Source organism: Herpailurus yagouaroundi, unplaced genomic scaffold (genome assembly GCF_014898765.1).
Source record: "Herpailurus yagouaroundi ecotype Mexico unplaced genomic scaffold, PumYag 184, whole genome shotgun sequence".
Taxonomy (NCBI): domain Eukaryota; kingdom Metazoa; phylum Chordata; class Mammalia; order Carnivora; family Felidae; genus Herpailurus; species Herpailurus yagouaroundi.
The window spans coordinates 35,268,063-35,294,192 of NW_024412415.1; the positions used below are offsets into that span (position 1 = coordinate 35,268,063).

The 26,130-nt window shown below is 39.6% G+C and overlaps 1 protein-coding gene and 1 pseudogene across 3 annotated transcripts in view; both read right to left on the reverse strand.

Moving 5' to 3' along the window:
- The window catches only part of UACA (uveal autoantigen with coiled-coil domains and ankyrin repeats), a 98,610-nt gene that overhangs the window by 45,170 nt on the left and 27,310 nt on the right, over positions 1 to 26,130 (reverse strand). Inside the window, exons 1-2 of one of the 3 annotated variants that reach the window (XM_040493126.1) lie at positions 3,357 to 3,839; positions 1,048 to 1,181 (exon numbers count right to left, since the gene is read on the reverse strand). In XM_040493126.1, the coding sequence (XP_040349060.1) occupies positions 1,048 to 1,181; positions 3,357 to 3,395 (173 nt within the window). In that variant the 5' untranslated portion in view covers positions 3,396 to 3,839. Of the gene's footprint in view, positions 1 to 1,047; positions 1,182 to 2,578; positions 2,665 to 3,356; positions 3,840 to 26,130 lie in introns of those variants that run through there. The other 2 variants (XM_040493127.1, XM_040493125.1) reach the window with 2 other exon arrangements.
- On the reverse strand, positions 18,224 to 19,498 carry LOC121041930 (cytochrome c oxidase subunit 1-like; annotated as a pseudogene).

Genomic DNA, 26,130 nt, shown 5'->3' on the forward strand with positions numbered 1-26,130 from the left:
TCAGACTGCCTACTTGATAAAACTGAGACAGCATTTAAAAACTTGGAACTTTTCAAACCTTACTGGTATTAAAAACCAACTTGATTTTTAAGTCGTGCTTTGCTATGTTTCCTGTACTTAAAAATACAAGCATCCTAAAATATTGATCTATATCAAACTTTCACTATCCACTTCCTAATATTCATTTCTATATTTAGTATCTGGTTTCCAGTTATAATATTGTAAATAAACTCATGAAAGACTGGGAGGAATTTTAGGAAATGAGACTTTTCACCTCTAACTTTGGAAGGTTTCCCAGAGGTTTTAACTGCTATAATTATAGAGCATGGTGCTGGACCATACACCTGCCCTTTAACCCAACTGCTCCCACCCTCAACAGGAAGGCAAGTGAAGAAGATTCGGGAGGGGCGGGAGGAAAGATAAGAAGGTCAACAAGCCAGTAGTTGTTCTCGGGGACCCCAAGGCCAAAGGGTGGGATCACTCCCTGGGCCTCCCTAAGACACACTAGTTATTCTGCCTCTTCGGTTCTACACATTCTTGTTTAAAATGATTACCGAATATAAAAACAGATCGGGAGTTGAGAGGAAAAGTCCGTGTAATTACAGAAAACTCTTCCAACACAGAAAACTTGGGTTCACATCCCAGCTCTGTGACTTTTCATGAGTTTAGACCAAGTTATTTAACCTCTGTAGACTTTCTCCTACTGCTTTCAGAGGGCCGCTGCAAGGATCAAACGGGATAAGGAATATGAAAAAGGTGATACACAGAAATGCACCAAACAACCCAGGCTACGGTTTGCCATAGAGCCTAAACAACTAGACCACTGGGTAGTATTTTAGCATTCTCTGTCTAGCTTGAAAATCTTTCAAATTGAGGACAGTTATTAGTCTATGATGTCTGAAAAGCAACGTGTGAAAGATTGTAGAGCATGGTTTTTGATCAAGGCTTTTTAAATTAATAAGTTGATAGCCACAATTCACAAATTTCACTTGTGTCCCAAGAGCATACCCAAATCCCCTTTGGGGAGTTAGCATCAGTAATACTTACGCAGATCTGCCCTCCACGTCTAGTTTGCCTGGATTGATGCCCTTTTTAGCAAGGATGGAGGAAACTTTTTCTACATCTCCCCTTTCTGCAGCTTTCATCAGTCGGTCATCATATTTATTCCAATCTGCTGCATGCTACAAAAAGAAAAAAAAAAAGTAAACATGGCCTACTCTATATACTATATTAGCAAGACTTTCTAAAGCAGGAAGGAAGAAGAGGGAAGACAATACTGCATAATGTATCACTCAATGTCGAGTCGCATCCCACATTTCCTTCTCCCTGCTATGCCGACTTCACGAGAAGAGCTTCTCCAAACACCTGATATTCAAGAAGCATTTCAAACGACGCTTTTGAGAAAGGGCATGTTTCTCACGTTCTGTTTTCTTCGCCTTCAGAGCCAAGAAAGGAAATTAATAATTGCCCAAGACGTACCCCGTGCCAGGCATGAATTACGCAAACAACCCCCATAAACTAAAATCATCATTCCCATTTCACAAATGAGAGAAGTCAAGGCTCCAGGGACATTGAAAAACATAAGGGGCCAAACCCAACCAAGACTTCTCATGACTTCCAGAATCATGTGTCCTTCTCCTACTCTCTAACTCATACTCTCAGATTTGGCTCTGGTTACCTATCTCCCAAGACCTTAGATGCAGTGGAATTCTGTACACATTTTAAAACACCTCCCTCCCCCCACCTTATTTAAAAGATACTGTTGGGAATATATTTATAAATGCAAATTAGACACACACACACAGACACACACACGTACACTGTCTCTGTCTCAACACAGAAAGCAATTCATTAAGCTTACATATTAGAATAGAAAGAAACTTCTACGTAGAACAAACTTAAAAAGCCTCTAAAGTATTAACTACTTTAAAATCCTAAAATAATAGGATTACAGGTGACTTTCATTTTCTCCCTTCTTTTTTACATTCAACATACAAAAAAGATTTTTTTATATTAACAAAACTCAGTACATATATTTAAGAGGAAGATTAAAGGAAATTTTTTAAATAGGAGTGTGTATCACATGATATACACCTTAATTGTATCAAGGTTATTTTCAGCTTTGGAGAAAATATATTCAAGACATTCCAAGGCCAATAACTTGGATTTTTTTCTTAGTAGGCAGAAATGTAGAACCCAGAACTAAAACATACGTTATTTAAACAAGTAAGGTTTTAGCCTTTTAAAATATTATACAGTAAACTTACTGCTAAATTCTGTACTAAGCCCAGTATTATTTCCAGAACAAAGAAAGATGTACCTATTTTTCACTTAAACTTACAAAACGATTCCTGTGTCCACAAATACCATAACAAATCCCTGAGGGAGAAAAAATGAATCTCTTATATGAAGCATATCCTCTAAATGTTTCATCATTATGATTACTTAATATCACCTATCTCCTTCAAACGGCCACACAAAATCACCAGTCTTCTAGCTAAATAAGCAATGTCTTCCTTACATACTTAAAGAAAGTGAAACTGTATATGAAATTTGAATAGGAGAAAAAGATAAATACATTAAATTTTTAGCCCACTCCTGAAGTGAAATGTTTCAATGGAATCCGGTTCAAGTATCTACACAGACTTCAGAATTGCTGCCTCTAAATCAGTTAAATTTGGAGATGAGCCCACTTCCTCCTAACTTCAAAAGCACAAATTGTCAACTCTGAGACTCGCTCTGTTTATTGGCTCAAGGTCTAAACTACATTTTAGGCACCCCCTTCTTTAGCTTTAAAACAAAACAGTTTACAGACTCTCAACTGGGGAGTGGTAGTAGATGCAGGCTTAAGAGACTTTGTGTTTTCAAATGCCTAAGGGATTAAGTCACGTTTAACACACAAATACTGGCTCTAAATTGATCAGTTTATGCTTGCAGCTAAAACAATCTGTTTTATTTCCAATTAAACTTGCTGCTGGGGAAAAGAGTTATTGAAAACACTGAAAAAAATTGTAAAATCCTAAAGTAAGGCTTTTTAGGAGACAGTTAAACATGACCAAAGTCTCATATTCTCATGTGATTTTTCAGTTCCACTTCACGAAGTGCCATTTCCATTCGGTCCACTGTCAGTTAGCAGAAACACTGCTCAATTATGAAGATTCTATTATGAGCTTCTTAAATCCAGAAAAAGAAACAAGAACTTTTGTTTTCTGTCATTAACCCCACCCTACTAATCAAACAGAAAGATAGTAAACAAGGAGACCAAAATTAATAAAACAGTAGTCCACTTTAAAAGAATACGGTTTGGAAAGCCTAACCAAGAATCTTTTGTTACACTGCGCTACAGGGATACCTACTCTGTTCTTAGGAGCACAAGAAAACCAACAGTTCATCATAGACAGGATTTAGTTTCTTGTTGCCAGCAGCAAACGGCTTCGCCTTAGGTTACGAATCTCTGCAGCTCACAAAGCACGCCCTCAGACAAACTCCTAACCAGTGAATCCGTCCCTCGCTTTACAAGTCTTCCTGCTCTACAATCTTCATGCTGTGCTACACTTAGCTTGGATCTCTAACGATATTTTCTTCGTCTTCGGGATCCTTCTCCGCCTTCATACCGCTTGAAAATTATCTTCCTTGCTGAACAGCACTTGATTGCGAGCGGCCGGAGTCAGGTACCGTAACTCCTCCTGTTTCTTATCGTTTAGACGCTGTCTTTCAAAGCTGTCCCTTTCAGGGACTCTGCTGGAAAACCTGCACAGCACTCTACATCCTGCCTCAACACTGCAACCCAGACGCTGCAGTGCATGATAAAACTGTCCACCTCCGAATCCTCCTGTAAACAAGGGGTAGACGGTCTCCCATTGGTCAGGTTCTATTTTAGATTCCATAGGCCTTGACAGCTGAGTGATAGAAAAGAGCAGCTAAGAATATACTGTAAATGCATGCTTCTCCTCTGAGTAATAAATTTCAGGTCTACTGGGGACAAATGACTCAAACACATTGTAAAACGTGCTTATTATACATCGCGTGACATCATGACAACACTGTTAAGAGACGAATTTGGTTATTCCACAAGACAACATTTGAAACCAGTTTCAGTCTTCAGATCTACCGTGAAGGTATAACAGCCTTGATAAACAGGATATAAAATTCTATTTTAAGCAAATGTGTCACACTTTAATTTAATACACAAACACAGAGCGACGCTTTCAAATTTTCTCCATTTTCCTTCATACCCCTGCCGGGCTTACTCTGCATACAACCAGGTTTCAATTTACAACTGCTGCCAGTCTGTCTCCTAACATGTTAAATGAGAAGAGCAAGAGGCGTTGCCAAGACATTAAATAGACTGCATCATGATGAATACTTTCGACAAATTTTAAATTTAACTCCGTACTCTTCATGTCTAAGTTTAGCACCCTGCCTGATACAACAAGTAAATATTTTACCAGTGGAAAGTCAAATTGTCTGGATTCAGGAATTTTTAAAAAATAGATTAAAAACCTAGCGAGGCAAATAGATATTGAACACTGGGCTAGACAGTAAATAACACTCTATTTGGAGACAAAGCAGACTACTCCTCTACATTCTTTATGACGTTTAACATACTTGTACCAATGTTCCTTACTTTGTCAAGGAAAATAACAAACATCCACAAGTTCCAGGGTGTTGTTTACCGTGTATTACCACACGAGCGTGACAGTTTACGCTTCCTCCAAAAAGACCAATTTGGGAAAACTGTTTCATGGGAATGTAAAACATTCCAACACAAGTGTTTACAAGAAGGAGGTAAGTGCTACATTATAGATCATGCTGCCAGTTAAAAGCTGTTACGAACTTTGGGGTGTCTGGGTGGCTCAGTCGGTTGAGCATCCGACTTTGGTGCAGGTCATGATCTCGCAGTTCATGGGTTCGAGCCCCACATCAGGTTGTGCTGACAGTTCAGAGCCTGGAGCCTGCTTCAGATTCTATGTCTACCTCTCTCTCTCTCTCTCTCTCTCTCTCTCTCTCTCTCTCTGCCCTTCCCCTGCTTGTGCTCTCTCTCTCTCAAAAATAAATTGAGGGGCGCCTGGGTGGCACAGTCGGTTAAGCGGCCGACTTCAGCCAGGTCACAATCTCGCGGTCCGGGAGTTCAAGCCCCACGTCGGGCTCTGGGCTGATGGCTCAGAGCCTGGAGCCTGTTTCCGATTCTGTGTCTCCCTCTCTCTCTGCCCCTCCCCCGTTCATGCTCTGTCTCTCTCTGTCCCAAAAATAAAATAAATAAACGTTGAAAAAAAATTTTTTTTTAATAAATAAATAAATAAATTGAAAAACATTAAAAAAAATTGTTCCGAACTTAAGCAATCCATTTCCTACTAAATTTAAAATATTAGGTGCATATTCTAATTATAAAATACATAAGGTCACACTCCATAATATATTATTTTTGAAACAATTATTTTTTTCCCCAAATCGCATCAGACATCACAATGGATTCTTGGCTTGACACTGAGACTCCACCCACTCTATTTCACCCTTCTTCAGAGGAAATCTGGGATAAAATTCAGGCCCTGTTCTTTGGTTAACAAAGCAAGCACATTCTTTCTAGAAATAGACAGCCAAGGGAAAGGAAATAAAAAGGAGGAAATCTGTAATGAGTAATAAAAGCCATATAAGGAGCTGTTCACACTAAGGCTCAGGAGATGGGATTTATGTGCTCTCCTCCACTGTGGACATCCTGAGCCTCTCCACCCTCTGTCACAATCTCCTGTTCCCACTCTCACACCCTCTTTCCCAGCTATTTCTCAGAAACTCTAAGTCCCACCACTGCTTGTCCCCCGTGCCTGCAGGTTCTTCCCTCACTTTCTCCAATGGCACTTCCTCAGAGGGCTTTTCAAATCTCCAATCTAAACAACCCCAGCTTCACTCTACTCCCGCCACTACTTTTTTTTTAAGTAAGTTCTACACCCAACATGGCGCTTGAACTCACGACCTTGAGATCAAGAGCCGCATGCTCTACCGACGGAGCCAGCCATGCGCCCTTACTCCTACCATTCTTGACCTGCCCTGTTTTACTTTTCTTCATAATAAATACCCATCAGTATCTGCCACTGTATCATATGTTTATTTGTTAGCTTACTGCCTACGTCTGTTTTTGCTTTAAAAAGAATCAAAATAATCCGGGGGCAGGCTGAATTCAACAGCACATTATAAGGATCATGACCATATGGTGTCTATTGCTGAAATGCAAGGATGGTTCAACATATGAAAACTGATCAGTGTAATATACCACATCAACAGAATTAAGGATGAAAATCACATGAGCATCTCAACAGATACAGAAAAAACATCAGGCAAGATTCAAACATCTTTCATGATAAAAACTTCAACAAACTGGAAACAGAAGGAAACTACCTAAGAAGGGTCATATATGAAAAGCACACAGCTGGGGCGCCTGGCTGGCTCAGTCGGTTAAGTGTCCGACTTCAGCTCAGGTCATGATCTCTCGGTCAGTGAGTTTGAGCCCCATATCGGGCTCTGTGCTGACAGCCCAGAGCCTGCTTTGGATTTTCTGTCCTCCTCTCTCTCTGCCCCTCTCCCACTTTGCATGCGTGTGCATTCTCTCTCAAAAATAAACATTAAAAAAATTAAAAAAGAAAGAAAATATTTCCACTTACAATAGCATCCAAAAGAATACAATAATTAAGAATAAGCCTAATCAAGGAAGTGTAAAACCTGTACCCTGAAAACTATAAAACATTGCTGAAAGAAACTAGAGGAGAAACACATATAAATGGAAAAGGCAGTGTTTGTGGCTTGAAAGACTTAATACTGTTAAGACAGCAATACTTCCCAGAGTGATCTACAGATTCAGACAATCCCTATCAAAATTCCAATGGCATTTTTTTTTTCTTGGCAGAAATAGAAAACTCCACCCTAAAATTCGTATTGGATCTCAAAGGCACCCCAACAGCCAAACGACCTCAAAAAAGATCAAACAGCCAAATAATCTTGAAAAAGAAAACCAGAGTTGGAGGTCTCACACTTAATGATTTGAAAACATTTTATGAAACTACAGTAATCAAAACAGCATGGCACTGGCATAAAGACAGACATACAGACCAATGAAATAAGACAGCAAACTACTGAAATGAACACTCACATATGTGGTCAAATGATTTTCAACAAGGGTTCTAAGGCTACTCAAAGGGGAAAGGAGAGTTTCTTCAACAAATGGTGCTAGGGAAACTGGATATACACATGCAAAAGACTGAAGTTGGATCCTTGTATCACACCATATACAAAAATGAATTTTAAATGACTAAGACCTTACATTTAAGATCTGACCACAAAGCTCTTTTTTTAGGGGCACCTGGGTGGCTCAGTCAGTTAAGCGGTTAAGCATCCATCTTCAGCTCAAGTCATGATCTTACCGCTTGTGAGTTCCAGCCCCGCGTCAGGCTCTGAGCTGACAGCTCAGAGTCTGGAGCCTGCTTTGGATTCTGTGTCTCCCTCTCTTTCTGCCCCTCCCCCACTCGTGCTCTGTCTCAAAAATAAACATTTTTTTTAAAAAAAAGTTTTTTTTAAAACAAAATTTATTATTTACTTATTTATTTATTTACTTATTTTTGAGAGAGAAACAGAGCACAAGCAGGGGAGGGGCAGAGAGAGAGAGGGAGCCACAGAATCTGAAGCTGGCTTCAGGCTCTAAGCTGTCAGCACAGAGCCCGACATGGGGCTCAAACCCATGAACAGCAAGATCATAACCTGAGTCGAAGTTGGATGCTCAACTGACTGAGCCACCCAGGTGACCCCTGACTACAAAGCTCTTAAAAGAAATTATAAGAGGGCACCTGAGTGGCTCAGTCGGTTGAGTGTCTGACTCTTGATTTCAACTCAGGTCGTGATCTCAAGGTTGTGAGATCAAGCCCCATGTCAGGTTCCACACTGACAGCACAGAGCTTCCTTGGGATTCTTTCTCCCTCTCTCTCTGTCCCAGCACCCCCCCACACACACACACACACACGTGCACTTTCTCTCTCTCTCTCAAAACAGATAAACTTAAAAAAAAAAGAAAAGAAAAAAAGAAAAGAAAAAAGAAACCACAGGGAGGGAGATTCAGGACACTGGATTTGACAATGATTTCTTAGATATGAAACCAACAGCACAGGCAACAAAAGCAAAAACAGACAAATGCAATTACATTAAACTTAAAAACTTCTGTACATCAAGGGACGCAATCAATAGAGTGCAAGGGCAACCTATGGAATGGGAGAAGATTTTTGCCAATTACATATTAGATTTTTATATTTACATATTAGATACAGGGCTAATATGCACAATATATGAAGAACTCCTACAACTCAGTAACAAACAAATAACCCAACTAAAAATGGGCAAATGACTTGAACAGACCTTTCTCCAAGGATAATACACACATGACCAACAAGCACATTAAAATGATGCTCAACATGATTAATCATTAGAGAAATGCAAATCAAAATCATCATAAGGTGGGGCGCCTGGGTGGCGCAGTCGGTTAAGCGTCCGACTTCAGCCAGGTCATGATCTCGCGGTCCGGGAGTTCGAGCCCCGCGTCGGGCTCTGGGCTGATGGCTCAGAGCCTGGAGCCTGCTTCCGATTCTGTGCCTCCCTCTCTCTCTGCCCCTCCCCCGTTCATGCTCTGTCTCTCTCTGTCCCAAAAATAAATAAATGTTGAAAAAAAATTTAAAAAAAAATCATCATAAGGTATCACTTCACATTCATTAGAATGACTAGAATAAAAAAAAAAAAAAAACAGGAAATAGTAAGTGTTAGCAAGGATGTGGAGAAAATGGAACCTTTATGTGCTGTTGGTGGGAATGAAAAATGGTATAGCCGCCATGGAAAACAGGATAGCGTTTCCTCAAAAAATTAAAAACACAGCCACTATATGACTCAACAGTCCCTATTCAGGGCATCTATGAGAAAGAATTGAAAGCAGGGTCTCAAAGAGGTATCTGTACACCCTGTTCACAGCAAGTATTCACAACAGCCATTTGTGAAATGGCCACATTTGTGGAAGTAACACAAATGTCCGTGGATGGATGAATGAACAAAATGTGGTGTATACGTGCAACAGAATATTATTCAACCATAAAACAGAAGGAAATTCTGTCACATACTACAACATGGATGAATCTGGAGGACATTCTGCTCCGTGACGTAGACCGGTCCCCAAAAGACAAACGCTGTATGCTTCCACTTACACGAGGTATCTGGAACAGTCGGATCACAGAAACAGAAAGTAAAATGGTGGTTACCAGGGCTGGAGGAAGAGGGAAGTGGGGAGTTATTGTTTAACGGGTATAGCTTTTCAGATTTGCAAGATGAAAACATGCTGGTGACCAGCTGCACAACAACGCGACTATACTTAACGAGTGAACTATACGCTTAAAAGTGGTTAAGACAGTAAATTGTATGTGTTTTTTACCACAATTAAAAATAAAATAAATGGAATAAATGCAATCTCTCACAGTTTCATTGTGATTAATTAAAAAAAAAACAAGACGGTGAGGATACAGATGAGACAAGATTAACTATAGGCTAATAATTGTTCAAGCCAAGTTATAGGTTCATGAGGATTCACCATACTAAACTATCCTCTCAGCTTCTGTGTATTTCACACACTTTTGATACTTGGTCCAAGAAGTCTGGTTGCGTATAAATTTGTAAACTATTTTACATGCTTATCACCAAGGCCCTTCACAGGCTCACTAACATGGCAGGAAACGAAGCATATCCTTTCTACTCAATCCTCCCCAGATTAAAATCAAGCTGTTAACATTTCAACATATTTTGGTGAGTCCATAGTCCTATGCTATCAAGATAAGCCCTGTGATATCAAACAGAAGCACTCTAAAACATTTTTTAATTTTCCAAATTTTATTTAATTATGAGACAGAGGCAGCATGAGTGGGGGAGGGGCAAAGACAGAGGGGGACACAGTATCCAAAGGAGGCTCCAGGCTCTGAGCTGCAACACAGAACTCAATGGAGGGCTCAAACTCACAAACCATGAGATCATGACCTGAGCCAAAGTCAGAGGCTTAACAGACTGAGCCACCCAGGTGTCCCAATGCTCAAACAAAAGCATTCTCAAAAGAAACCGTTAAGTTTCTTAAGGAGCACTAATGTTTATTGTATATCAAAACAAACACCCTTCTAAAGTCAGGGACTGCATTCATTTGAAATAAAGATATTCATCAAACTCAGAATGCAGCAAGCCCAACTTTGTATGGTAAATGTTAAAATACAACTGTTTCTAGAGAACAAATAGATCATTCTAATACAAGTAGTTATTTCGCTTTCTAGACCTAACAGGATGATAATGTTAAACTCTAAATCAGCATAAAGGAAGTCACTTGAAAGTTTTTTGACAGTGACTCCCTCATATTAACATCAATTGCAAATTCATATCTTTTTTGGAAATTATGAAATGTTTAAAAATTTTATGAAAGTAATGCATATGCAGTGTAGCAAAGTTATAATACGTTTCAGTTTGTATGTTAAAATAAAAGGTATAGGGGCGCCTGGGTGGCACAGTCGGTTAAGCGTCCGACTTCAGCCAGGTCACGATCTCGCGGTCCGTGAGTTCAAGCCCCGCGTCAGGCTCTGGGCTGATGGCTCGGAGCCTGGAGCCTGTTTCCGATTCTGTGTCTCCCTCTCTCTCTGCCCCTCCCCCATTCATGCTCTGTCTCTGTCCCAAAAATAAATAAAAAAAACGTTGAAAAAAAAAAAAAGGTATAATTCTACCATGAAGAAAGACCATTATCAAAAATGTTGTATACAAACCTCTAATCTCTTTTCTGTTAAAAGATCTAATCAAGATTGTTTTCTTTTTTTTTTAATTTTTAACATTTATTTTTGAGAGACAGAGAGAGACAGAGTGCGAGCAGAGGAGGGGCAGAGAGAGAGGGAGGCACAGAATCTGAAGCAGGCTCCAGGCTCTGAGCTGTCAGCACAGAGCCCAACACGGGGCTCGAACCCACCAATCGTGTGATCGTGACTTGAGCCCAAGTCAGACGCTTAACCGACTGAGCCACCCAGACACCCCAAATCAAGATTGTTTTTAAACCTACATGAGTCCAACGGTTTCTTCATTTACTCAATATTTAGGATAGAAGGTCTCCTGAGAAGAAATGTATAGATGCAAATAAATAAGGAGACTTTAAAATATATGCAAATCCACATAAAATACTTACATTTAAGAGGTAGACTCAACAGAATACAGCTAAAATGACTGATGACAAGTTTTAACCTACAGGCAATTTTTTGTTTATTATTCTAAAGAGAAATATACAAGATGACAGCAAAACGTTCATGGGAAACTGCTTAAAACAAAGGAGTTAAAACATTTAACTATTTAATAAAAATATCTAACAGATCTTAATAATTTTGGTGCCATGGACCCCTTTAAGAATCTGGTGAAAGCAATGGATCCTGCTTTAAAAATTATACACCAGCACATATTCAGAAAAATTTACATTTGTTTTCAGAGACTTCACCGATCTCCCTACAAATATGGAGTCCATGAACCCCCCCCCCAAAAAAAAAAATGCTTAACATGGATAAAGAGAAGCAGCCGGAGAATTTTGTTTTTTATGCAAGGTTTATAAAACAAGTACTGAAAAACTGCCAGACGACTGGATAATGTAGTTGTTCAATAAAAATTTACTGAGCGTCTATGTATAAAGGGATACAAATACTTCACGCAACTCTCAAATATGTATGATCATTTATGTATCATGCTACACGCTAGGTGTCAGGTAGACCATGGGGAGAAAAACAGACAGGAGGCCTGGTCTCAGGCAATTCAGAGAATAAAATCCAGTAGTCGCTTTCTTCTTGATCTCACACTATAAAAAGACAGATTTGTATGTAAACATGCATGTAATCATAATACACTGTGCTAATACCATAATAGTTGTGTGTGAGGTACAGCGGTAGTTCAAAAGAGAAAAATCAGAAAAGTTTTATAGAAAATAATAACGAAACCATCTACTGAAGGATGAGTCGAAAGTCACTAGGATGAAAACAGCACCATAGGGGCACCTGGGTGGCTCAGTCAGCTAAGCGGCCAACTTTTACTTCCACTCAGGTCATGATCTCGCAGTTTGTGGGTTCGGGCCCCCTGTCAGGCTCTGCACCAACAGCACAAGACCTGCTAGGATTCTCTCTCTCTCTCTCTGTCTGTCTCTCTCTCTCTCTGCCCCTCCCCTGCTCATGCTCATTCTCTCTCCCTCTCAAAAATAATAAAACATGTTTATTAAAAAAAAAACATGTTTATTAAACAAAACAGCACCACAAATTAGGAAAATATCAACACAACTTGGAGCCTCATAGTTTACAAAGTATGGTACTTCATAGTCATGATTGTCAATTGGAATCCATCCACCATGACTTACATACACACCTGTGACCCAAGTTTCCCTAAGCTCCAGGCCCACGTATTTAAATATCTTCCTAACAGCTCTTCTTCAGTTTCTTAAAAGCACCTCCATGTCCCAAACTAAAAACATGTTCTTCCTCCTGAAACCTGACCCCATTCCAAGTTATACGTACACAGCAAATGATGTGTCTAGTTGATCTATCTAGCTGTACAAAAGAGAAACCTAGAAATCAGTCTTGACACCTTCCTCTCTTTGGTCCTCCATCACCAAGTCCTGGTGGATTTCTCTCCCCCCATTATTGCTCAAATCCCACTGCTCATCTCCGTGTCCATCAACGTTACCCTACTTTAAGTTAGCAGCATCCCTCACCAGGATGACCGCATTGAGAAATGAACAGTCCGGCCATATTCATTCCAACCCTTCCCTGTGTTCTCCACACTGTAGCCGAAGTGGTTTTTTCCAAAATGTAAACCTCGTCATACCACCACCACTATCGCTCCCTTCCGTATACCCTGTCCTGCCCACTTAAAATCCTTCGGTACCTTTCTATTCTCGTAGGATAAAGAGAAAATTCCTTAATGGAATTGACAAATCCCTGAACGGTGTTACCCCTACAACCTACTCAGCTTCATCACATGAAACACTAACACTGTTTCTCATGTTATATATGCAGATATTGAGTCACTAGGAGATTACGGAACTTTGTCCACTATAATTAGTTGCAGAATGATCAGAGAATCCTATTATTATGACTTCTTGTCCGGAGCTTTCCACTAATTAAGCTATTTCCATTTCTCTAATCATCTGAAAATAAATCTTTGATGTAAAAATATGTAAGTGTGCTTTTAAAATTTAAATATAAGCTTAGATATCCTTTACAGTAAAAAAGGATGAAAGCTTCCACATTTGGATACCTAGCTTTTACAAAGCACCAACCACAGGTCATGCATGGCACCGGGGACACAGCAGTGAATAAACTACTTGAAGTCTCTCTTTTTTAAAAAAACCACTTTATTGAAGTATGACTGACATATAAAAAGCTGTATATATTTAATGCATAAACTCAATGAGTTTGAGGAAAGTATACACCCATTAAACCATCACCACCATCAAGGCCATAAACTATCAGAGTGCTTCTAATGGAATTTAATGTTCTAATGGGATAAGATAAACAATGAAGGAAAACAAGAAAGTGTCAGGTAAGAATGGGAAAGGAGATGTTGACAGAATGCTGGGGATAGATTCAAGGAGATAGACTGGGTAACCTCAAAGTTCTGGGGAGGTGATACTGATGATGGGATCTGGATGAAAAGGAACAGCCAGCCTGTGAGAATTTCTGTTTCAGATGGAGGGGGCAACTACTGAAAGGAGCTTAGAATGTTTGAAAGAAGTATAGTTGACATACGATGAGTAAGAAGGATCACAGAATGAGATGAGAGTACAGGGGAAGACAGGTACCACCAGTTGTCAAACGTGGGATTCCCCAGCTGTGTCATAAACATCTTTCAAAAGTGATTTCTTCAAAGACTACAGCAACTCTTTTTCATAGGGTTCTTTTGGCCACTTTAGGATCAAGTCTAAAAACATAAATTAAATAAATCATCCTAACGTACTGTTTTTTTCACTTCAAGAATTTATCTTTAAAATAACCAGCTATGGGGCGCCTGGGTGGCGCAGTCGGTTAAGTGTCCGACTTCAGCCAGGTCACGATCTCACGGTCCGTGAGTTCGAGCCCCGCGTCAGGCTCTGGGCTGATGGCTCAGAGCCTGGAGCCTGTTTCCGATTCTGTGTCTCCCTCTCTCTCTGCCCCTCCCCCGTTCATGCTCTGTCTCTCTCTGTCCCAAAAATAAATAAACGTTGAAAAAAATTTTTTTTAAATAACCAGCTGAATCACAACTTGCCTTGAAATGTAAGATTTGCCAATTATATTAATATAATAGATATTATAATCTACCTCACCCACATCAGACCTAGAAACCTGAACAACCTTTACAATGAACTACACTAAAAAAAAAATCCACCAAAGAAGAAAGACAGCACCCCCCAAAATAGGATTTCATAATCATATTCATAAGATAAGACTCTTCAAATAAAAAGAACACAGAGGCAACTAAATAAAGCCTTCTCCAAGGGGGTGAAAATCCTAAATAAAAACTAAACAACATGTACATTTGGGCAAAACGCCCTGAATGTCTGACTGAAACAAAGCACAGGTACTGATAAGACTCTACAGTTGCCCACATTCCCCAATAACTAAATCCAAGACAAGCTCCGACACAACTGAAAACTGAGCGAGTGGCAGAAAGCAAGGCTCATGGAGCATAAACATTCCTTGCAGATTAGGCTGCACAATTAAGAACTGTTCTACAGTTCATTGGATTGATGATAATTAGAAATATTTCCCCCGTTCCATGTAGTCAAAAGGTTATTTATTCCCCCCTCTTACATAACAGCAAATTAGAGCTTACATAATCGAAAAGGCAAAGAAGAATGCTAAAATAAACCAGAAAAACAAGAGCTGTACATCCTGTTTCTTTCTCCCTGACCCCCGACTCTCTTCCCTTTTTCATTTTGCCTTACCCTTATTTAATTATGCCCCGTCCACTTCCCTTTACCTCTCGACCCTTCCACTGTACGATCTGAAAGTATGTAGTTATGGCTCAATGAAACAAATAGAGGAAAGGGAAAGTTATATGCCATCGATTATTTTCCTGACCAAGACAATAACAAGCTAAATCCTTCTTTAATGGAATTTCACTCCATAAAAATAACATGGACAAAAAAGATAACAAGAATAATTATTATTATTACTATTTCAATAATAAATCTAGCATCTTCAGGACTGACAGTGGCTATGAAATCTGAAAAAAAAAAGAAAGAAAAAGAAAAAGAATAAAAGAAGTGGAGTCAGAAAGACTCTGAAAGCACTGCTTTACAGATAAGATTTCCTAACTACCTGCTTTGAGTCTATTGTAGTCAGTTGTATAAATACCCCTCCCTATCACAGGTGTTCCTTAACAAATTCCTGTAACTAGTTCCTGTAACAAATGTTCCTTTATTAAAACTGGCTAGGCACCCAAAAGAGTTTATGAAAAATGCAGATAGGAAATCACCTCTCCAATTTTTTTTTTAATTTTTTTTTTCAACGTTTATTTATTTTTGGGACAGAGACAGAGCATGAACGGGGGAGGGGCAGAGAGAGAGGGAGACACAGAATCAGAAACAGGCTCCAGGCTCCGAGCCATCAGCCCAGAGCCGGACGCAGGGCTCGAACTCACGGACCGCGAGATCGTGACCTGGCTGAAGTCGGACGCTTAACCGACTGAGCCACCCAGGTGCCCCTCACCTCTCCAATTTTAATAGGCATTATTTGTTTTGTAGTATCACTTATTTCACCTTTCCTCACTAGAAGAAGCTTTAAATTCCAAAGTAACTACATAAATGGATCTTTAACACATTTATAGTTAAATGTAACTATAAACATTACATTATGATATTACAATGTTTATCATACAAGAATAGAGCTCCCAGGCTATAGAAGGAAGATTTAAGATAGTAAGCAACTGGTTATTCGGGAAGAATAAACTTTGTCCCTAGAAAATTTTATAGAAAAATGTATTCAGGGGCGCCTGGGTGGCGCAGTCGGTTGAGCGTCCGACTTCAGCCAGGTCACGATCTCGCGGTCCGGGAGTTCGAGCCCCGCGTCGGGCTCTGGGCTGATGGCTCGGAGCCTGGAGCCTGTTTCCGATTCTGTGTCTCCCTCTCTCTCTGCCCCTCGCCCGTTCATGCTCTGTCTCTCTCTGTCCCAAAAATAAATAAACGTTGAAAAAAAAGAAAAGAAAAATGTATTCAAATGAGTTCTTTGAATGCCTACAAGCCACGAGTGAAATTGTTTATATATGAAGGTTAAAAACTGAGGAAGGTCTATATGCCTCCTACCCCACCCTACACACACCAATGACCACAGAAGTACTTCTGATAAGTTTTAACAAACATTTTTGCCAGTCTGATATATATTTATATCTCAAAATGGGACAGATTTAGGAAGCATTCTATGTTTATTCCTAACAAAGTAAAGAGCAAAACAGATATACTTACAGAAAAGCCTCTGATGTGGTTTGACCACAATGAAAAATAAGATATTTTTGTTCCTTTGGTTTTCTATTTTTTCTTGGCTTTGCAAGGAAACATCAGCCAAACAAAAATATGTTTGCTAGAGCACAAAAGACTTTTCTAGAATTAAACTGATACAAACCTTATACTACTGGCCAGTATTGTTTAAATTTTAAATGGGAAATATAAACACACAGAGGGTTACAGGAATATGTATGTTTTTGTAAACACATCAGAAGATAATTGCTTTTCTTTTTATTTATTGAATGAATCCCATAGTTCTACACAAAAGTATAACTCTTCCTGTGCTGGTATTTTACATAGGATATCCTTCGAGTCTTAATATATGTCTCCCATATTAAAAAAAAAAAATACATAGCCAAAGTAATAATGAGAAAGAATAAATACTCTCATGATATTTAGGTCTATAATAAAAAGCACAATATTTAACATAAAGATTCAATTTCTTTTTTTTTTTTTAATTTTAAAAAAAATTTTTAACGTTTATTTATTTTTAAGACAGAGAGAGACAGAGCATGAACGGGGGAGGGTCAGAGAGAGGGAGACACAGAATCGGAAACAGGCTCCAGGCTCTGAGTTGTCAGCACAGAGCCCGACGTGGGGCTCAAACTCACAGACCGCGAGATCATGACCTGAGCCGAAGTCGGCCGCTTAACCGACTGAGCCACCCAGGCGCCCCTAAAGATTCAATTTCAAAACGGTTTCAGAAAATCTTCCAAGTGCTCTCTATATAGGTAATTGTTAAACTTTAAGGAACTCTTCAGGTCAATATTGCTATTTCTACTTTCCAAATGGGGCATACAGAAACTAAGCAATTTATAGTCGTGGTAGATTGTGCAGTCACTATTAATTTCTTTCATTCCTATAAGCCCATCCGTTTGCCATGTGACTTTGCCACGCTTCCCATCAAGAGATGGCATTTATTTCTTCATCCCTTGAATCTGAGCTGGACTTGTAACTTATTTTGACAAACAGAATGTGGCTTGTGAGACTTCTGAATCTAGGTCTCAAGAGACCTGGTCCTGCCATACTGCGGGCAGAATGAACAAGCTAGCCTCCTGGCGCCCCAGAGATCTCGGGACAGAAAGATCCCGATTGCCCAATCATGCCAGGTAGCCGTGCTGGCTAGCATAATATGCCAGACATTATCAGTGTGGCCATCTCCAACCAACCAATCCCTAGAGGAGCTTCTAGATGACAGCAGCCACATGACTAAGACCAGCGGAACAACCATGCAACAGAGCCCAGCTCAAACTGTTGACCCATGAAGTCAGCAGCAAATAAAATAGCTGTTGTTTTAAGCCACTAAATTTAAACCCAGGACTGTCTGGACCCAGGGCCTAGACTCTCTTCACTAACTAAAGCTGCCATCTACTCTTTGGTTTGTAAAAAAAATACACCTTATAGTCGAATTCAATTTTATGGATATTCTACAAGAGCAATCAAATGAGAATTAAAATAATAGCTGGCAGAATGGGTTCAAATGGCCTCTACCTCTTGGGCATCTATTGTGCTTGTATGTGTGAGTTTAGTTGTTAATATTAGTGAAATAATGTAAAGAACTAGGGAACTGATCAGAAATACAATTATTAGTGTGCGGTCACGGAAGTGTAGGAGCTGCTCTATAATAGGAGACGTAGCATCTTGAAAACCTAGCTGGAAAGGATATGCCATACAAGTATAAAGCGTTTAAACCTATAATTTAACTTTGACAAAGTTATGTAATTTTTTACTAATACTTCTTTATTGAGAAAGACATAGTGGTTATGGTATTGGCTTGAAACGAGTTGTTAAGAGGGTTCGATTCCTTCCTTTCTTATTTTAGGGATACGTAAGTTGGCTCCTCAAATGTATGGTATGGAGGAGGGCATTCATGTAGTCACTCGAGATCAGTTGTAGTTCACTCGACTATAGCTACTTCTCGTTTGGATGCAAAGGCTTCTCAGACTATGAAGCCCATTAACATAACTGCTGTTAATGAGATGAAACAGCCTATTGAGGAAATTGTGTTTCAAGTTGTATGTGCATCTGGGTAATCAGAATAACGTCGAGGCATTCATTCCAGATAAACCTAGGAAGTGCTGAGGGACAAATGTTATGTTGACGCCCACGAACATAATTGTGAAGTGAATTGTTGCCCAAGTATTATCGAGAGTATGCCCTGAGAATAGGGGGAATCAATGGACGAAGCCTCCTATAATAGTGAATACTGCCCCTATTGACAAGACATAGTGGAAGTGGGCTACCACGTAGTACGTATCGTGAAGGACAATGTCTAATGAAGAGTTTGCTAGTACAATGCCCATTAGACCCCCTACGGTAAATAAGAAAATAAAGCCCAAGGCTCATAGTATGGCAGGGGATCACTTAATATTTCCTCCATGAAGGGTAGCAAGTCAACTAAATACTTTTACCCCAGTAGGAATGGCGAGAATTATAGTGGCTGATGTAAAATATGCTCGTGTGTCGACGTCCCTTCCCACAGTAAACATATGGTGGGCTCATACAATAAAGCCCAGAAAGCCAATAGATATTATTGCCCAGACTATTCCCATATAGCCAAAGGGCTCCTTTTTACCCGAATAGTAAGTGACGATATGTGAGATTATTCCGAATCCCGGTAAAATTAGAATATAAACTTCTGGGTGGCCAAAGAATCAGAGTAAGTGTTGATATAAAAGAGGATCTCCTCCTCCGGCAGGATCGAAAAATGTAGTATTTAGATTTTGATCTGTCAGTAGCATAGTAATCCCTGCTGCTAGAACTGGTAGTGATAGGAGCAGTAGGACAGCAGTAATTAGAACTGATCAGACAAATAGGGGTGTTTGATATTGAGATAGGGCAGGAGGTTTTATATTAATTATACTGGTGATGAAATTAACGGCGCCCAAGATTGAAGAGACACCTACAAGATGTAGGGAAAAGATAGTTAGATCTACGGATGCTCCCGCGTGGGCTAAATTACCAGCTAGAGGGGGGTATATGGTCCATCCAGTCCCCGCCCCAGCTTCTACCATAGAGGAAGTGAGTAAAAGTAGGAAGGATGGAGGCAGAAGTCAGAAATTTATATTATTTATCCGAGGGAATGCCATGTCGGGTGCCCCAATTATTAATGGTACCAATCAGTTTCCGTATCCTCCAATCATAATGGGTATCACCATAAAGAGAATTATTTACAAAGGCATGGGCAGTGACAACCACATTATAAATCTGGTCATCTCCTAATAATGTACCAGGTTGGCCAAGCTCGGCTCGGATTAGGGGACAGAGGGCAGTCCCTACCATACCGGCTCAGGCACCGAATAGAAGGTAAAGAGTGCCAATAGCTTTATGATTAGTTGAAAATAAAAAAGGGGATGAGTTAGGCACACTAATATTACCTTTTTACCATCTTAAAAGAAAATAGGTACACTGAAATCTGTAATTATAATAGTATGAAAATGATAAAATTTTGTGGAAGAAGTACTTTCTATTCCCAAAGATGCACAAGTATTCATTTTAAACAACCAGCATTCATATGCATTTTATCAGCAAAACCTGAACTCTATTAAGCGATCTAAAAGAAAATCTGAATGGCTATGCAATAAAAATCAGTAAGGCGTTAATTTTTATAAATCTAATAAAATTTAAATAATATTTTAATAATATTGCTACTGTAGTGTTTAATGAGCATGCATTCATCCTCAGATGAAGACGCTGCAGTAGGAGTAAACCATGACAAAGCAAAAATCACAAGCTTCTTTTCCATGTATTCTTTAAGGGTTGGTTGGCAAACATTTTCTGTGTAAACCAGACGGTAAACACTTTAGGGTTTGCAGGCCATGCATTCTCTGTTGTAACTATTCAACTTTGCCCTTATGGAATGAAAATAGCCATAGACAATATATAAAGAATAACCATAGCCATGTTCCAATAAAACTTTATTTATAAAAACAGGCAGTAGGCCACAGTTTGCCAAACCACGTTTTAGGTGCTCAGTTATCTTCGGCCAAAATATACGGTGTTTATTAGCTATGATCAAGGTAATTTGTTGGTGCTCTACCATGAGACCTATGAGAGAATACTCTCTGTGTTCATATTCTCCTATCTGCAAAATAGCACTATGTGTATATGAAGGGCAATTCTTTATCACCTTGGCTCAGCTATGGTGCCCAGTCGTTTTGACAAACATGAATCCAGATGTTACCAGGAAGGACTCTGTAGATGTGACTGACATCTAAAATATGTTGACTTGAGGTAAAAAGATTGCCCTTAATATTGTGGATAGGCCTCATCTAATCATTTTAAGACCCTAAGAGCAAAAACTGAAGATTCCCTGACAAGAAACAATTCTGTCTCATGACTATAACACAGAAATCCTGCCTGAGCTCCTAGCCTGTGAGCCTGCCTTATAAATTTCAGATTTTCTAGCCCCCACAATTATATAAGCCAATTCCTTAAAGTAAATTAATTTATCTCTCTCATAGTTATAGATATCTATATATTTCCTATTAGCTCTAGTTCTCTGGAGAGTCCATACAGTATACTACAGTAAGGTAATATGCCATTAAGTTTAAAATACACACACACACACACACACACACACACACACACAATTCTGATTTTTCATGCATCATCCAAAACTACATGGGAAAGTTATGGTAGACTGTATTATTTGAGACTATCCATTCCCCTGCTTCCTTGCAAGATTATTATACACACACACGTATGTTTAGGTATCTCTCTGTATGTAGATGTGTGACCTGTATATCATCTCATAGGGAAAGAATAGCCATCCCTAGGTCACTGATTTGGGGATCACCCATGAGATATGATTTGGCCAACAGAACATGAACAGACGGGATATACATCGCATCTAAGTAAAACCTTGAAGCAGCCGTCCAAGTTTGCGCCAGTCTTGGCTTCAGTCAAGAGACTATCACATCTCATATAAGGGCTTTTCCTTTAGCCTTGGGTCTGGAGGGGAGCCACAGGCTGTTTCGACAGAGCTGACCCATAGTCTATAACATAGGTTAGGAAATATAAGTTTGTTATTTTGAGAAGCCACTGCAATTTGAAGGTAATTACTACCATAAAGCTGAACACTGCAGAAACTGGTACCAGAGGCAGGTGCTACACCTTAACAACCACTGTCACAAACAATAATAAAAGTATGTGATGTAGGCTTTAAAGCTGGGTGATGGAGAGCCAGGAAATGGTTAGTGGAGGTTGGAAAGACAGCCAACCACATAATGTAGCAGTAAATAAAATTGTTGACATGTGAAAAATGAGATAACTTGGTTGAAAGGACTGGACTTGCTACTGATGTCCAAAGTGAGAGGGGGGACAGTCTAGTGGGACTGAGCCCTTAACCTGTGGGGTCTGAGCTAAGTCTAGGTAGTCAGCGTCAGGATTAAGTTAAACTGTAGGACACCCAGTTGGTTCTCACAGAGAATCAGGGAACAGCCTGGTATGGAAACACACACACACACACGCGCGCGCGCGCACACACACACACACACGCACTTGGGAGTACAAAAGAAGCATTCAGCGGACAGTGAGTAAAGGAAACAAGTGTTTTCCTTTCACCCAGCAAATCCTTTCAATGAAACAAAATGGCTCGGAGGGGGACTCCCCACAGGAAGAGCCTGAGGATGTGGTCCCATTGAAGCCCAATAAGCTCAAGGTAACTGAACTGAAGTTTAGAGAAAAATGCGTCTGCCAAAGGATCGAGGATATGATTGTCGGCACCTGGATCTGACTCAAATAGATAAAAAGACAAAAAAACAACTTCCAAAACAGCCCCCAGCCTGGGTTTAGGGTCTGTGACTCCTAGATCATATTTAATGGGCCCCAGGTTTCTACAGGCAGACCAGTAAAGCTGTTTAACCCTTACCTCATTCCCTCGCCAACAAGGGCATCCCCTCCAATACTCTGTTCAAATATGGACACAGATGATATATTAAAAGAAACACCTCACAAAGGGCACAACCCAGAGCCATGGAAAACAATGGACTAGGGAGCTACCCACAGGAACATAACCAGGGCCAAATCAAGGAACATCCTCCAGTGCCAAGAAAAGGAGCCCTCGTTACATTCACCCAAAAATCCAATTGATACAATACAATACAATTAACTGCCAGGGACCAGAGACTGCTGGGTGCCTCCATTATTCCTACGTCTTAACAGGAATGTTCACTGTGGATATCCTATCCCTGTTCCATCACTGTATGGTGGGGGGTGGGCGGTGGGGAGGGGGTGGAGGGTTGAAGAGAACTGGTCTCCGGATCAAGAAAATCTACACACATAAAAGACGTACAAATTCTAAGAGGTTCTAAACTATAAACCTAATGCAATTGAAAGAAGTTCTTGAGGTATTTTCCTTGATGAAGGGATAAATGTATTTTGTAAGCAGAAGGGAACACAGTTGGCATTTGTGATGAAGAGGACACATTGTGGTAGATTACATCACTGTTCACCATTTATCATCCCCATCCTTGGAAGAGGCTTATACATCCCTGCCCGGTTTATAACTCGCCTATACCTACATCATGAAGAGTATCTGTCCTTGTGCCTCACTACTCGGAGCGCAGCCATGCGGCACGCTGTGGCGGTCATGACACACGGCACAGCTGAGCAGAAGCTTTAAGGGGTATCACAAGTTTCAGCCAGCCCTCTGAGTTCTGGCTACCACGCAGCAAATGGCAGGTCCAGAGAGAGGCTGCTCCTTCAGTCTGGGTCTTAGAATGAAAGCATGTGGAGCAGAACCATTCTCCACAGGCAGCTCAAAGGCTACATGTAATGTAATGTTGTTAGAAACCACCAAGACTTGTGGGTTGTTTCTGCCGCAAAGTTGCTTAATACAGAACATGAACGAAACAAAGGGTTAAAGGGGAAAGAATTGTGTGATGCATAGCTATATTTTGGTAGCTAAATATAATGTGAGATGCCTATGATTGTAGGTAAGTGTAGTTCATGATGGATCTGTGTGCCTACAGCGGCTATTCGTATGGGCAAATACGGATTCGATAAAGGACAAATCAGTTCAGTTGTTGGAAGCGAGCTTGTGGCAAAAACAAAACTAAGGTTGCAAACCTGATAAATTAACGTTTACTGTAATAATAAACACTTTGCAAATGCTTCTGATAGTCCTCAACTATGACCAAAGAAGACTTATTACCATCTTCGTTCCCCATATAAAGCAAAAGAAACTTAGAGAGGTTCAGTAACTTGCCAACATGTGATAACTACTAAGTGGCAGAGTTAAAAGTCAAATTCCAGGGGACCCTGGGTGGCTCAGTCGGTTAAGTGTCTGACTCTTGGCTTTGGCTCAGATCATCATCTCACGGTTCACGGGATCAGGCCCTGCACTGGGTTCCGTGATGGTAGCATAGAGCCTGCTTGGGATTCTCTCTCTCTCTCCCTACCCTCCCCTGCTCACATGTGTGCATGTACTAACGACCTCCCCACACACACACAATAAATAAACCTTTTAAAATATTAAAAATTAAAGTCAAATTCCTAGACTATCTAATTCTAAACTTCAGTTAAAGGTACAGGTTATTAAAAATCATTTCACTGAAGTGATAACTTGATTTTATACTATTTACCAATTCTATAAGATAGATGGAGGAGAAAGCTGATACCATGAATACCATGAACTCAGTTCTGAGTCTGAATCCTATTAAATATATTATTCATAATGAATTTTTTCTTTTATATTCTACAATATTCTTATTAATGGGACAACCAAGAATCTAAAACATTTTTTATTTCTACTTGATACACTTTCTTAAATTTAGGCTGTAGTAGTTCAGAATTTTGAAGACTCAGATAGGTGATGGCCTAAATTTACCTTGTCAATACAAAAAAGATACCCCAAGTAAACTAATAATGCATTAAAATGATGGGTGATGCATTTTAGTCTCAAAAAACATTTTAAACGCTTTATAAACCATTGATAGCCCTTCTGCTGCTCACATAAACTACAAATAAGAGTTACGTTTCACTGCATAATACATGTTCATGGCAGAAAATTTCTATAAGACTAATATGTTCTCAAAAAAAAGGTGGAAAAGAAAAAAACCTAGCAAAACCACTGCTGAGAGATAACAATAATGTTATATTTTATGTCTTTCCGGACTTCTTCTCAATACCTAGATACACATTTACCTTTAAATCAAAATGAGACCACACCGTATACATATTTAATCTAAACAATTATTCTTAATATGAGTTCAATAGAATTGCTCATGAATACTCCTAACTTGGAGAATTCCAAAACTTATTACAATATCAATCTTTCTGGCTCCCTCTGCTGGCAACAAAGAGAAGCTCTTTTTTTTATTCAATGAAGTTTGAAAAATCAAACTCAAAAAAGCATTAATTTATCATTATTAAAAACATCCTTAATAGCCTGTCTGAAGGTACAGTTTGGTCAGAAAGTGCACACTGGACAATTTTTGGGTGAAGTCCTATTATCCCACAGGGATTTAGCATCAGAAAACCCTGGGCTGAGTTTCCAGCTCAATCACTCATTTGCTAATGAGCTTGGTCAAATTACTTAACACCTTCTGCACGTCAGTTTGCTTATCTGTAAAATATCAACCGCCTCACTAGTAATAAGAATGAGAGTTAATATATTTATGCCTTGGGTATGCTCCAAAGGACTGACACAGAGTAAGTGCAAAATAAATGGCAGTTAAGTATTATTACTGCTACTACTAACTACTGCTACCGCCAAGGTGCTAAAATGTGATTAGAGAGCATCGCTACTAAGTTATTCAAATAGATCTATTTTTACAATAGAAACTTAGCATACTTACACTTTTTAAAAAACTTCCTATTGCCCTCAAGATCAAAATCCTTAACATGATCTCAAAGATTCTTCGTGGTCTGGCCCCTACTGGTCTCTATAGTTGGATATTCTCTCTCCTGCCCTCCAATCTCTTTTCATAGGAAAGTTCTTAAGAAGCACCGAGTGCCCTCACAGGGTACCTGAGAACACCCTTCCTTTCCTCTATGCTACGTGACCTGGGTTTTTTTATCGCAGCAGCTCAGCTTTTTCAGAGAAACTTCCTCTGACTTCCCAGGCCAAGTCAAGCCTTCCCTGTCATATATTCTGGAATACCTCTCCTTCACAGAGCTTATACATAGAGCTGTAGCTTTCTATTTAAATGTGTTAGCGCTGTAATAAGGTCTCCCCCATTCGTCTGTCTACAAGTTCCTCAAGAGCAAGGAGTAAGCTGCATCCTTACCAACCTAGCCACTTGACTACATGGAATAGGGAATTAAGTATCTGCACAGGGACTAAAGAAACTGAAATTAACAAATATCGAAATTAAAGAATTCATTCTAAACCTGATCACTTCAGATAGAAAGTGATCACACAAGTAACATTTACAAATATTTGGCTTTGTATTGCATCTCAGGCTAGCTGGTATTCATAAAGTCTGATAGAAAATAATACATAGAAATGTTTTTAACACTCAGAAAAAGTTGTGCCCTTCAAAGAGAAGAATCTTTAAGAACACAGAAACCTACATGACAATCCTTTGACACTTTTTTTTCTTTAGAGAGAGAGAGAGTAAGCACAAGTGAGTGTGGGG